We start from the raw sequence: 14647 nt of genomic DNA on the forward strand, positions 1-14647 counted from the left end.
CCACCCCACATCTCTTCTGTGGATTTAGGCAGTATAGCATAGGGACCTCTTGTAAGTGAAATATTTGCCAGATAGATATCTGGCCAGAACACCCCTGAAATCTCCATATAGGTCATGGAGAGAGAGGATAGGGCATGTTTTTGCACCTGGCAGGCTCCTTACTCACGGAAACCCTGGCAGATGGCACCCTCCTGTAGCACAGCATGTAACATGCTACATGAGACCTGTCATGGCCATGGTATTGTCTTTTGCTTGTGGAAATCCTGCTTCATCTCAGTTCTGTAATGGCTTAGTTTTGTTTCAACAAAGCCTCTTTCAAATTGACCTGATCAGCAGCACTGATCTATACCAATGAAACTAACTGAGAGGCAGTTCTTATGAAAACTGCTTAAAATGCCAGAAGTAATAACTGTGGGAAACAACAGTCAATATAACAAATAACTGTTCATTACATGCATGACCAGTTTGGAGGAATAAGTTCAATTATCAGGAATTCCATATGTTGATTTTGACGAAAGTCAGGGAGGCCTGTGTAGCATCACTAGGACCTTTTCCAGTAGACAAAAGAGCGGTATCCAGTTATTCAAACCCATTTTTTCCTCTTAAATAATTATGATGTTAATGAGTAGTAAAGTATATATGAAGGAGTTGCACAGTCCATAAACTCAAAATTGAGTGCTGCAATAACATACAGAGAAAACTTTAGAAAGGATTAAAATATTAAAGTCAGTTATCTGATATCCCTTCATATCACAATATCAAGTAATCATGATTAAAGCTAGTAATTATTCAATAGAAGCAAATAAAGAAGTGAAGGTTATCAAGAGGAGATTAGTAAAAATACTAAAAGTGAACAGATACAATAAGCTTTACAGGCTTCAAAAATAAATACTGTTTATTTAATAAAATATACACAGTTAACTTTCCACTATCTTGGGTATCATCACTGTACAGAAGATTTGCCCATTGTTTAACACTAAATGTATTTATTTAACAATACTAGCTACAATAACTCTGTGTGATCCTATTTGTGGTTTCGTGTTAAAGAATCTTAAGGAACATGATGAATCAACTTCAAAAGCCAAGAGGTGTTGACTTATTTTTTTAAGGAGCTGTTCTTAGTGAAGGTCTGACATTACCTGCTGATACTGTGTGTTCAACGATCTGCTGACATATCAAAATTGCCCTGAAATATATCTGAGCTTTTGTCTAGATAGGGAGAAATAAACAGAATAACTATTTCAGTGTTATTTAGATAATGCAGAGTACCTCATTTCAGGAAATATATTTCTTCCATATCAACTATCCAGTATGTTTGGCAAGATCCTAAAAACCTACTCAATTTGATAGTATTTGCTAATATTATTTTCTGATCTTTAAAGATATAAAAAATCAGGAATCCACAGAAACAAAGAAAATAATACATGAGCAAAAAGGTGGTCAGTCTCCTCACTCCTTTGAAACTGAAAAGATTTCTCTCAACTATGAGAGAAGGCCAGCTGCCTCCAGCTGCCTGTTCTCATTCCATAAAATTTATTCCTCTTCATAAAAAAAAAAAAAAAAAAGGTATCAAGCTCTAATTTAGTCAGCATAGGGAGACTAATTCAGATGTCTAACTTTTCACACAGAGGTTCTCTGACTTCAGAAAACATAAACTTCTGTTCAAGTGCAGTATTAAGTTTGTTTTAGCCAGTTTCTAGTACATTGTTTTTCATGAAGGAACTTCGCATACTCTTCATCAATATGATACTGTTTTCATAACATGATTTTTTTTGCACCAAGTCATCTTTAAAACAGATTTAAAATCTAACTCTAAATCAAGTTTGTAACATCTGAACTAATGCCACACTGAACCACTTTACTTAAATGACTGGCATGTAGAACCTGGACTTAACAAATCTCATATAAATATATCCTACCAAAGTCATCAACTCTAGTTGCATGAGTGGTGACTTCAGTGAAAAGGAAATACATGCTGAGGCTCCAGAGAACTATTTCATTTCTCTCTCCGTTTTCCCAATGTGCAAGGTGGCCAAGGTACTTGTAGTCATTTTGGATTCCAGCTGAGTAGTAAATAAAGGAAGAACATTCTCCTAACAAGCAGTTGTTAGTATTTTCACTCCTAAGAAACTTGAAAATTCAGCCAAGAAGGCTTGATATATGTTGATAAGCCACTGTTAGATCATACAGCAAATTCAGATCTGTCAGTGTGGGATCAAAAACACCAGAGCACAAAATACTTATTCAATCTAGGTTTAGTCTGATTCTTCTAAAGTATTCAAAATATTTTGATGGGTTAAATTTTCATTGTCTGACTTTCTAAGTTACTCTATATTTGATGCCATTCTAATTTGATATGGGATCAGGTGTGCTTTATTCTCTATTGAGCCCTGCCTCATGGTCTGGCCAGTCTGAGAGCTTTGTAGCCATGTCTCATCCAGATCAGTGTTGCACTACTGTGCAGTAATGCACATGTCTGTAGTGATGGTCATGGAAACTCCTCCGATTAACTGTATTTATTCACCTGAAAGCATTTCTGCATAAAATCATTACTCTCAAATAAGCACTAGTTTATTACTTCCAAATGTCATTAGCTTTGAGAAAATTTCATACTCAAACTTGTATCCATCTCCACTTGAGTTACATTAAATAGCAACATCTGAGGCTTTAGAATGTTTCTAAATGTTTAAACCAAAAGTATAAAGAAAAGCAAGTTATCAGTTTGCCTGGAACCTTACCTAGCAACACAAAGGAGAATCCTAAATAGTCACCTTTTTACTAGCAAACTATAATATTCAGAAAATCTTGTTCCATTTTGATCACCACCACGTAGACCCAGGTAGCATTTTACACTGATGTCTCAAGTTAGTAGTGCAAACAGAGAGTATATAAGATTAAAGTCAGATTCAAGTAAAGCCAGAAGCTGGTTAACTGTTAATGACAAGAAAAAGAAAGAAGCTGCAAAGTTAATTATCTACTTATCTGCCTTCTAAAACAGGCTCGCTGTGAGCACACCTACTTTGCCTCAATATCAAACACAAAGTTTTCATCCCAGATGTGGTAGTATGGCTGAAGTGGGATGAGTTTGACTTCAAAAGATGGAAGTTCTGCATGAAAAAAAGAAGACAAAAAGGCATGACTTGTGAGTTTCAAACATACCTTAAACTCCTGGTATGTGGCAACACCCACTGAGAGGATGCAGCTGCACCGAGAGGATGTTTTAGTTTGAATCAGCAGTGCACTTCTGAAACAAATCTCCTGATCATTGTCCCTTATTCTGCTTTGCTTCACATTATGGACCTGTCTTTGAGCCCACAAAATTGATTTATTTACAATGAAAATAAGCCAGAAGATAAGCCCTAACTGCTAATGGGCATTAAATGCCCTGGACTAGAACCAGTCTGAACTAAACCCACCCTGAAATGGGTTGAGAGTGAACATGAGGTCCTCAGCATCAGCTGTGTCACTCTGTAATTCACTCCTATAAAGCCAGACTATTTGCTACTGCAAGTATAGCCAGAGTAATTTGCTCTTGGATATAGGTGTTTGCAGAGAATGCAGTAGTCACCACTATTCTGTTACATCTACTAGTTAAGGCAAAATCACTTTCATTAAACTGAGATTTTTCATATAATCTTGAGGTTTTCTTTTGCCTTTAAGGAAAAAAAAACCACAAACCCCACAAAATTTTACAAGAAAGCATAATGTCAGCACAAATGAATCAAGCCATTTCTTACCCCATATTGTTAAATTTCTACATTTTTACTTTTTCCACAGTGCCCTTATCTTTTTTAAAAAAGCTTCTCTGAGTATAGGAACAACGCTAATCAACTTCTAAACTGAATTCTACTGAAAGAAAATAGGTAGCTTTTTTTTCCATTCTAGTTTTCACTGAAAACTTTAGCCAGAATTGCAATGATTTTAAAATGGAGCTCATCTCCATTTTCTTCTGCAGCAGGAGGGCCCTTCCAAAAAAGGATGTTTTGTGAAAAATATTAAAGTTACTAAGTGTGTATATAAATAAAACTTTTTTTTTCAAATATAAGTGGAAGGCACACAAAACCAGAGTTCTCCTTCTGTGCATCAGAGATAGCAATGAGGCACTGAAACTCTGTGAATCTTGTCCTTAGTACCTAACTACAGCCAGGTTTAATCACTGCATTATACCTTTTAACACATAGTGATGACTTCACGTATTTATAATGCAAATTAAATAGTCTCTTACCATAATTTTTAACTTCAAATTCAGCAGAAACATTAGACATTTCATATTGACGAAACCAGGCTTTGATTTTCCAAGTCCCAGGCCTAAAGTTCAGATTCAGCAGAAAATAATTCATTAGGATTCCTCAGATCTTTTATGATGCTAATATATTTAAATTATCCCTAAATGCTAATATTTTCCTTGCTTTGATCTCATCCCAAACTAATTTATTAATGGCTTTCTCTTTGCTGGGAGGAGCCAGCAACCTACTGCCAAATGACCTAGGAAACACTCAGGAAGACTTTATGAGGAACTGCAAGATAACTTCTTTGCAAACCACATGTAACGTGCACTGCCTTTGAAAAGCCCTCAGAAATAGAGAACTCATCATATATTTCCTTACAGCTTATCTTCAGTGTGATGTCAAAATCAATCTAGCATGCAGGAACACACTGAATATTAAGTTTGACAGTTTGAAATCATGTAGTCATACGGTTTAGCAGATATTTAAGCAGTTTGCTAAATTATTCGTTAACAGGATAAATGTTGCTAATTGTAGCATACTAACATTAAATTCTGGGCTTATCTCTCCAAGATGAGGTGCTTAAAGGTAAAAACATATTAACCATAGGTTCAACCTGTGTGCTCCATGGTGAGAGAAAGACAATTTTGAATGGTAATTCAAGCAGTTAAAAATCTTAAGTACTTCAACAGGTAAGGGGGATGAATCTGGATGGTTTGATCCTGCTAATAGGTGGTGGGGTTAGTCCTCCTCACTTTAGACATTACACTGTGAGGTCTTTCACTTGCGTAGGTCCCCTTGGGCTCCTCTACAGCCAATGCAGAGAAACAGACAGTGCTGAGACATGGTACATCTCATCCTGACATAGGCGTCTAAAACAGGTCAGATGAATCACAGCCTAAATATGTGACTTTCTTTCCAGTCTCAGAGAAGGGACTGTGGGGTGGCTGGCTCAGGTGTAGACCCCAGCAGGACAGGAGGCTCCAGGGATGGCTCCAGAGCAATCATACTTGGTTCCTTGCTGTCACACTCTGACAGCGTGCTGTGGTGCTTCCCAGGTGTGATTAGAGCAAAACTGTCTGCTTTAGTGCACCTCCCGTTCTAAAGAAATGGTAAAGCAGACAATACACAGTAAGAAAAAAAGAGAAGAGAGGAAAACATGGAAGCAGAGAAGAAAGAAGGGAAGGGACAGACAAGACTCTTGTTTTTAGCTTGAAGATAGTTCTGCTGCAAGAGACATTTTGACATGTGAACTGTTTTAATGCACAAGGCACGAGAGTAACGTACTCGGCAATGTCAGGTATTTCGAAGTTTTCACTGAACACTGTTTTTATTTTTCGGTCTGACTTTTTAACCACCATTCCTTTTGAATTCTGTTGAGAGAGAGAAAACAAACATAAAATTATGCACCAGGTGTCAAATATTTACATGCAAAAGCTCAAGTTCATATACTAGTCCTAAGGAAGAGAAAATGCTCTGCTTACTTTCCTACTTTAATACTCACATGTTACATTTCCTTCCGTGCCCCTGACATTGGCCAAAAATGACTAGACATATCTCACAATGTGTAAATACTGATTTCTGGAAAGGAGTCATAGCTATAGTTTTACTCTTGGATCTTTTGTGGAAGTTTTTCATAGTTCCTGTGCTGAGAAGCACTCATTAACAGTGTTTTTTGTATACTTACTAGCACAGCAACTGTAACTGTGTCATCTGTTGGCCTCATAGCATTGTCCAGAATGAAGATCCTGTATTTTACTGTTTAACAGAAGAATAAATGTGTTCATATATTTATTTCTGGCCTTTCTAGATAGTAATTATTACAAACTCTAAACTGAGTTACTGAATTTGGGATAAACCACTTTCTTTTAATGAAAAGAAATGTGAGAAATTTCAAAACAGAATTGCATTCTTCCATAGGCTTTGCATATTAAATGACCAAACATACCTTTTTGAAGGAAATTCTGAAAAATACTCGGGGAGCTTCACTCACTTTTTTATTCCTTCTGCAGTCAAGGCCTGCAACCAAACTCAAGAACTTTTTTGACTTCCCTCTGTTGTTGCTTGACTAAATTGTTAAGTAACAAAACAGCCGTCTTAAAGTGCAAAGGATACTTACTGCTGGTGTTGTAAGCAAAAGCAATAGGAGGTTTTTTGCAGGTTTCTCACAATTTTGTTTTCCAAAGGAAAGTCATTATTAAGCTTTTTGAACAAAAAGGAGCAGATTTTATCTGGCTCCTGTTAGAAGACAGAATGACTTCTTTACTCCAGTGGCATTTCCACGTGGGTTGCTGCAATGTGTGGTGCAGACCCTGCAGAAGCCCTGGCTGCAGAAGGCAAGTTTAAAATCTGGACTGGCTGGTAAGGACAGAGATAGCTGGGGTTAAATGAGAAGGATTTACATTAGGAAGGATCAAGTCATTATTACTTTTTCTAATTATGCCCTTGTAATGTCTATATTCAACATCTGAAATGCAGCATTTGTATTTTAACCTTTGGAACTCGGTGTGTATATAGGCTTATCTGTCTGAATAAAAATGTAGCCTTTCTTGGAAGACAGGAGGATGCGAGTGCTTTGAACGGTCTCCTTATAAAGGTCCCTGCTTTCGGTGACTAGCAGGACATATGGCTGATTACTCTTCTTGAACAGATCCTGTTGCAGAGTCCCTGGATTGACCTGAAGAGGGCAAAAGGAAAAACCTTACAGAGTCAGATATGAACCTGGTAACTTCGGAGCCACACAGCTGAGGCCCAAAAACAGCTGAAGTGCTAAAATAATTTTATTAGCACCATTCAATAGAAGATACTCAATTATATCTTTCTTACTGGGTGAATATTTCTAAGTAGAAATACTATCTAATCCCCCATTTTCTGACACAGAAATACACATTCGTCTGTCTAATGGCAATAAGTCAAGCCCAGTGACTTTCTTCAGTCTACATGCATGTTAAATTCCAGTTACCATGTCATTTGGTAGCTCTAGCAGCATCCTGTAATCCTTCACTTGCTCAAATCTTGGCTATGAGATTAAAGCTTTACCTCATGCAGGTTAAGACAATGTTTCTAAACATCATGCTCAAGAAGACCCTGATTTGAAAGCTCAGCTTTTAGCTTTGGGAGTAATCAATCAGAGCTAAACTGAGTCTTGCTGTATGCTGTTTTCCAGCCAAATAGTCCAAACTAGTACTCCTGAACTAAAAGCTGCTAGACTTCAAAGAAAACTGTCAGAAGTAAATGATGCAAAGCAGGACGTAGAGAAGAATTAATCAACTTACAGCTTTGCAGAAACACCACAGGCTTTGGTCTGAGAGACTGCGCATTTTTAAAGGTTTCTCCTGTTTTGTAAAAACGGCCAGTATGCCGAAGGCATGAATGCAGTCTTAGTTTAAGTGAAGCAGAACAACAAACAGTGATAAAACAATTAAATGTTTTTAATTTCATCACTCATCTACAGCAATGAAAAGATCTTTCATCACCATGTGACAAAAACTTGAGCTTGCTTGTTGGGCACAAAACAGCACTTACAATCACCACTGAAATTATACTAGGCATTGTTTTCTTAGCTGGTTGGGTGAATAGGGTGCTGCTCACTGGAATTGGTGTTTTGTTATCCATCTCTAGGGATCAGTGTTGTCTCTGTTCCAACATATTCCTAGCACAGATTATGTGTCTTTTATCACCAGATTAAAACATTTACATCATTATGATGGTAGACTCACCATTACTTTTTTAATCTCTTGGTAGTTGTTATTTTGGTTAAGGTTAAAGATGATCCTCTCTGATAGGAGCTGATTTTTTGCCTCATCTTTGAAGTACGCAGTAACTTGCACAGGGCGCTGTGCTCCATGGACTTGAACTGTTACTGTCTCGTGTGTGCCCAGATGCACCACATTTGGGGCAGTAATAAGATATCTAAAACAACATAGAAACAGATTGTCCACTATGTAGGCTCATTTTTGCATAACACAAGAATGTCCAACCAACACAAATTTTAAAGAAAAACCAGACTCTCATAGAATAGTTGAGCTTGGGACTTGTGGAGATCACCTAGTCCATCCCTCTTGTTAATCAGAGTAGAGGTTAAAAGAAGACAGTTTCTGTCCGACTGATCCCCAAATTCTGACCCATCATATTTAGGTCCTACAAAAGATCAGACCCTTTAGATAGGAGAGAAAAAACCCTGCAATATATCCCAGGGATTGCCAATGACATTTATAGCCTTGTTTAACTCAGAGAAAGTTCTATAAACTCAACATTCTGGAAACAAAACCAGGCCATGCATTAAGAGACAATGAATGGATATTCATAAATACCTATCTGATGCTACAAAGTCATGTATCTTAATGTACTAGCACCTATATTATGCCAGCTTATGCTTTAATATGTCAGGAGGTATCAATTTCCTATACAACCATATGTATGAGGTTTCAAGTAGCTGATCTTCATTCAGATGTCACTGTTTGTGAAATGCTTGTAATGAGAGACCATGGAAGGCGAGACCAAGGGCTGTGTTGGAGGCTAAACTGGTTGCGATTTAGTTTTTTTTCTCTTTATTACTTTCCTTTATTCTTAAGTCTGCTCAGGTGCTTCTTGGTAATTAATTTCATGACCTTTAAAATGTAGATCATCATTCTTGCCCTCTTTTTTTCAAGTATCTTTTACATTCAAAAATCAGACGACTGTGTGAAGAGCTATGTCTTAATGTTATCATGGCACACATATAAAGAACAGTTCTGAGCTCAAGAAAGCTGCTTTTGGAAAATTATTATTCTGCAGAAGACTTCTAAAATGAAAGGTAAATGATCTTACCATTATCAGAATGGGTTGGCTAAGCTTTCTCTTTTTTTAACTTTTTTTTTAAAAAAATGTTTCTTCTTTCTTATATTTATAAATTTAAGGTGGGGTATAGAAATAAGGGAATAAAACTGGTATGTTTTTTTCAAATGAAACTCAAATTTACTTTTTTTTCTGATAATAATAATGGTGTACTGTGAAAACAGAATAAAAATCATCTCTCTCCTTCCATATGATTAGTGAAATGGATCTTAGGTGGTCTGAGTCTTCATGCACACACAGGCATCTTGGCAAAGATAAACAGAACAGTCTTCAATAAACATTTAAAAGTTTTATAGTTTTTACCTATACATGTGTGAAAATACTTTCTAATGTTTCTAGTTGTCCTGGTTTCAGCTGGGATAGAGTTAACTGCCTTCCTAGTAGCTGGTACAGTGCTATGTTTTGAGTTCAGTATAAGAATGTTGATAACACTGATGTTTTCAGTTGTTGCTCAGTAGTGTTTAGACTATAGTCAAGGATTTTTCAGCTTCTCATGCCCAGCCAGGGCACAAGAAGTTGGCACGGGACACAACCAGGGCACCTGACCCAAAATGGCCAACGGTGTATTCCATACCATGGGACGTCCCATCTAGTTTAGGAACTGGGGAGTGGGGGGAGGAATCGCCGCTCGGGGACTGGCGGGGTGTCGGTCAGCGGGTGGTGAGCAATTGCCCTGCGCATCATTTGTACATTCCAATCCTTTTATTACTACTGTTGTCATTTTATTAGTGTTATCATTATTATTATTAGTTTCTTCTTTTCTGTTCTATTAAACCGTTCTTATCTCAACCCAGGAGTTTTACTTCTTTTTTCCCGATTTTCTTCCTCATCCCACCGGATGGGGGGAGTGAGTGAGCGGCTGCGTGGTGCTTAGTTGCTGGCTGGGGTTAAACCACGACACTAGTTTACAATGAATGATGAAACTTGTCTTTCAGTTACATCTACCTTTATGCAATGCTTGATCCTGATCTTTATTAACTGTCTTCTCTAATTCATTAGTCAGGCAGGTTTGGCATCTATGTACATTCAAACATTTGAATGTTGAGGAGAAAGTTTTCATTTTCAGCTGTGTTAACTGTATTTTCTCAATGGCATTGGAGGGGTTTTACTCTAAAAGTGTCACTGCATCACCCACTCTGAGTCTGTTGGCTCTAGCTAAAGGTTACATAAGACCTGTCTTCACATATGGAAAAGAGAGTGCAATGCTTGCTTTCTGCCACAGCCTACGGAAATCTAGGGTCTTTCTTTTTTTTACAGCAGTATAGTTACCTGTTTAAAAGTTTACCTATGCAATACATGACAGACATAGTCACTAGCCTTCACTGCCCATAATCTCAGCTAGCCAGACACAAGCCAGATCTGGTCTTTAAGCATCGTGATGATATTTTACTGACATAACGTTCAGTTTCATATACCTAATACATCCAGCACCTTGTGTTTCCCACATCTGATTACCTCAGAATAAAACTATCTCATTCCCTGTTTCCACTGAGATTTCATCACAGATGACAAAGCCTGTGCTATTGTGTGACAAAAACCTGTGAAGATGAAGTGTGCTTCAAGATGCGCCATAGGTACCCCAATATCAAGTTTCTATGGGGCTGTAGTTTTCATGCTGATGTGGACACTGGGGGTCAACACCAGACTGCAGGCAGGAGTCTGCACCTGGCTAAAACCTCATAAGAAGAGAAATAAGTATTTGGGGCTGGAGATAATCTCAAAGGTAGGCTGACATGGAAGGGGAGGAGGCTTTGACCTGACTGTCCAAATATCTCATCAATGGTCTCCTCTGGCTATGGGAACTACTTGAATACACTTGATCCTGGTGGGAACAAAGCAAGAATCTCTTCTCCTGTACCTCTGCCCTACAGATAAAGGTCAATTTGAAGGACCTTTAACATGCACCATTGGTTTTATCAAAGAGTTAAATCTATTTCCCAAGTCCAGGTATTTGTCCTACTAGAAGAACCAGTATCAACATATGTAAATCACCCCTCAAATAGAGGGTAAGTACAGAAAATTCCTGAAGCTCTCCCAAATGTGAAACCTTTGCTTTCTGCAGTGTATAAAACAATTACAGAAAGGAGACTTATTCTTTCCAAAGGTTTTCCAGTCTGGTAAATGTCATAAACTAAAGATGAACAAGCAGGAATAACAGCATGAACATCATGCTTTAGTAGGACATTTACAACTATTTGTTACTGGATGGAGATCTTTCCCCTTAGAAGTGCCTTAAAAGGACAGCTTTAAGCTTTTTACCTATTTAAGGTTACACAAATTTTCAGTGGTCCAAGAAACAGGCTTTGTTGATCTCTATCAAGACCATTAGCATTTCCTACTTTCTCTAGTGAAGAATTAATAATAAAATGTACTTACGATGGTGCTTGCTGTGTATTGGACAACAGCGAACAAAAGCTCATCAAAAATACCAGCCTTCCCATTGGAAAACTCTACAGCATCTGCAAAACAGAAATATCAAACAGCCGCTGTCAATCTACCCCTGAGGTGCAGGTTGTAAGAAATGGGCTGATGGCACACTGCAGCAAAGAACATTACTTATCCTGGTTATTTATTAATAACTTGCAAAACCGTGCAACCACTAATGATGCACATGCTAGTAATGCACAAATTAATAGCCTGAGGAGAGACATTCTGGACTAAGTCACAATTTTACATTTGATTATTCATTCATTCTCTTTCCAGCTTGAATATTTTCATGATAGCAACTAAAAGTCAAGTGCAGAGAGAAGTGTTCACAAATACTGTAAAGGCAGTCCCAAAATCAAAGAAGACACCATAGTCAAAAGAGTGCCTGTAAAGCACTTCTAAATGGGGACAAATGCAAGTGACAGGTCCCTTCTCTATGCCATCACTTAACTCCAGGCATTTCTGCAGTCCAGCAAAAGTGAGAGAAACCTCCTTCTGGTGCAGATAGCACCAAAGGAGCTGTGCTGGAAATCTGTCTGTACAACGCCCTCCCAAGCTGTGTTGCTTGAAGGCATTCATCTACTTGCTTTAACTTAAGTGGAAACAAAAGGGATGTCTCTGAGCTACTCAGCCCAATTTTCCTTTATGGTCAAGACAGAAGGCTTTTCCAGAGGGTAATTAGTCTCATCTTAGCATAAACACCTAAGATGACTCATCAGCTGAAGGCATTCCAGACTGCAAGGAAGACACACAATGTCGCAAAAGGCAGGATATTCAAAAACAGGAGGAAAAAAATATATATCTGAGGAATAACTGTCTGTGCAGGAACCAATTTTGATCAAAGGCAAATGAAAGAACAAACTGAAACTCTCATCAGGTCTCATTTTTGCAAGCCTTTACTGGATCGTCGTCTCCCAAACATAATTTTGTTGACTCATTGGAATGGAAAAATGCCCATCTGATTTACAGGCAGGTCAAATCCCAGAAATGATCACGTGGCTGCCCACAAATTCTGGGGGATAAACTGCCCTTTAACACACCACATTTGATCTGTGTCTTTAATTATTAGCCATGGATGCCTTAAATCAGCACTCCATTATTTGTAAGGTGAATTCATGCTCACAGCAGCGGCTCACTGCCCACAGTCATGTTGCATTGTGAGGGTGAAGGGACCTCCACCTCAGCCCACCTTTTGCCTAAGAGACATCCCTTGCCTTGCTCTTCAGACATAAGCAGCTCCAGCAAAAGCTGCTTCAAGACAAGGAGGTAGGGGAAGAGAAGAAGGTGTAAGGTGTCAACAAACCAGTTCACTACTTTACACTACTTGTGTCACAAGTGTGGTAGCTCCGTCTGAGACAAAACAGATGGGTGGCAAGTACTTTCTGACCATTGGTGGTCACAGCAAATACCAGCAGCAGTAGCAACAAGAATGTTTCTGGCTTCAAACTCACTCAGCAAAAGCTAGGTTTTGCCAGCTCTAGGCATAGGTCTTTTCCAAGAGAAAATGAGTTGCCTTCACCTTTCCTCTTCTGGCTTCCACTCTCACTTCAGCTGTCAGTCAGTCAGGAGAAGGTAAGGAAAGGTACATGTGGATCCTCAGGGTCCGAGTCCATGCTCCTTGGGAGATGTTTACAGGAGATCAGAAATGGGAACTCTTAAGACCAGAGTTATTTTCACTCTGCCCTCCGTCCCCACCCTCTCATTCCCTCTGCAATTATGCACTGACAAAACTGATTTATTTCCATGCCAAAATTACATCACTTTCCTCAGGGCCTCTGGCCTCCTGAACCCAAGCTAGGTGGTGAGGAAGAGTAGAGATTTCCACCGTGAAGCTGGTCTGTGCTCAGGACAAAGGCAAAGGTTTTGTGGAAGAAGTTCTCTTGGGAACATGGCTCATGCTTTCTCTGGGGAGCAGAAGAGGCTTGTTAAACTTGCAGCTGGTAAAATAAGGACTTCTCACTCTTGCATGAACAAAGAGAAGATAATGGGGGAAGTTAATGAAGAGCAGCAGTAGCTGTGGCGCATGCTAAGGCTTCTGCCATTTTCAGAGACAGTTCCACTGCTAGGTCTCACGCAGCTGCTGTCCAAGGTTGGGACTGATGCAATCAGTGAGCAATCTAAGTCACTAAAACAGAGCAAGAAACGAGTATGATTTGGTCCTTTATTTTTGCTCCAGACAAATAAAACATAGGAAAAAAAATAAGCAACATCTGCAAGGTCAACGCCCTTTCCTTGAGAAACATGTATGGAGTTCTCCCAGTTGAAAAGTAAACAATTTGCAAAAGACTGGAACACAGCCAGCCTGGATTTCCTACTCCTGAAGTCACAGGAAAGGCAACTTTGCACTGTGGCGTCACACCAAAATCTCGCTGTTGTGCCAGTCTTTATCGGAGGGGAGGAGAAGGGCTTTCCATTGTCTGGGCTGGCTTGTTTGTCAGGGGACTGAGGTCTGTTTGTACAGCTATACAAATAGCTATGTATGAACTCACAGTAAGACATTTTCAGAGATTGCTTTTTAAAGGGGACCTTGAAAAAACCATTTTTTGCTTTCACTTGTTTTTAATTGGATATGCACTCTTTTGCTTCCTTGTGAAGTATGAATATATATGTGTGTACATAGCAGCTGTCCATAGCAATATGTTGCATAACCATTTTAAACTTGAATTTAAGGAGGTGTTCTGACTCATAATAAAGGCATTTTTTCCTGCAAAATATAAACCAGTAACTGTAATTAAATAGGGATTTTTCTCACTGTCTCTCACAAACACAAAAGAGCACGTGTATACATAACCATTTATATAACTAGACTTAAAATTCCTTATACTTTATTTGTCTGTTTCTGGGTTTGTATAAAGTGATCACTGCACCGGTTCTCTAGTATCACAGATTCTTCAGATTGGCTGGGATTGTGTTTTCTAGTATAATGCAAAATATTCCAGTCCAAAGCCACATTAAAAAATAACATAATAAAATGAAATAGAATAAAATAGAATAAATAAAAAAAAAATTTCTCTCAGGTGAAGGTCTCCAGCACATGCATGAAAGAGAAAAAACAGAAAACTCACCCTCAAATAACTTTTGTGCCTGTTCTTTTTCTAAAGGCAAAGTCCTTTCCTATTTATTCAACCACCATTTTTCACCAGGTATGCTATTGATCC

The 14647-nt window shown here is 38.5% G+C and overlaps 1 protein-coding gene across 1 annotated transcript in view; it reads right to left on the reverse strand.

Moving 5' to 3' along the window:
- Positions 1-11510, reverse strand: part of LOC126048481 (complement C4-like) — a 54411-nt gene extending 42901 nt beyond the window's left edge. The window contains exons 1-7 of the mRNA XM_049823569.1: positions 11439-11510; positions 7946-8138; positions 6720-6903; positions 5914-5984; positions 5514-5599; positions 4226-4308; positions 3020-3107 (exon numbers count right to left, since the gene is read on the reverse strand). Of these exons, the coding sequence (XP_049679526.1) occupies positions 3020-3107; positions 4226-4308; positions 5514-5599; positions 5914-5984; positions 6720-6903; positions 7946-8138; positions 11439-11503 (770 nt within the window). The 5' untranslated portion in view covers positions 11504-11510. The remainder of the gene's footprint in view (positions 1-3019; positions 3108-4225; positions 4309-5513; positions 5600-5913; positions 5985-6719; positions 6904-7945; positions 8139-11438) is intronic.
- Between the last annotated feature and the right edge of the window lie 3137 nt (positions 11511-14647).

Source organism: Accipiter gentilis, chromosome 19 (assembly GCF_929443795.1).
Source record: "Accipiter gentilis chromosome 19, bAccGen1.1, whole genome shotgun sequence".
Lineage (NCBI taxonomy): Eukaryota > Metazoa > Chordata > Aves > Accipitriformes > Accipitridae > Astur > Astur gentilis.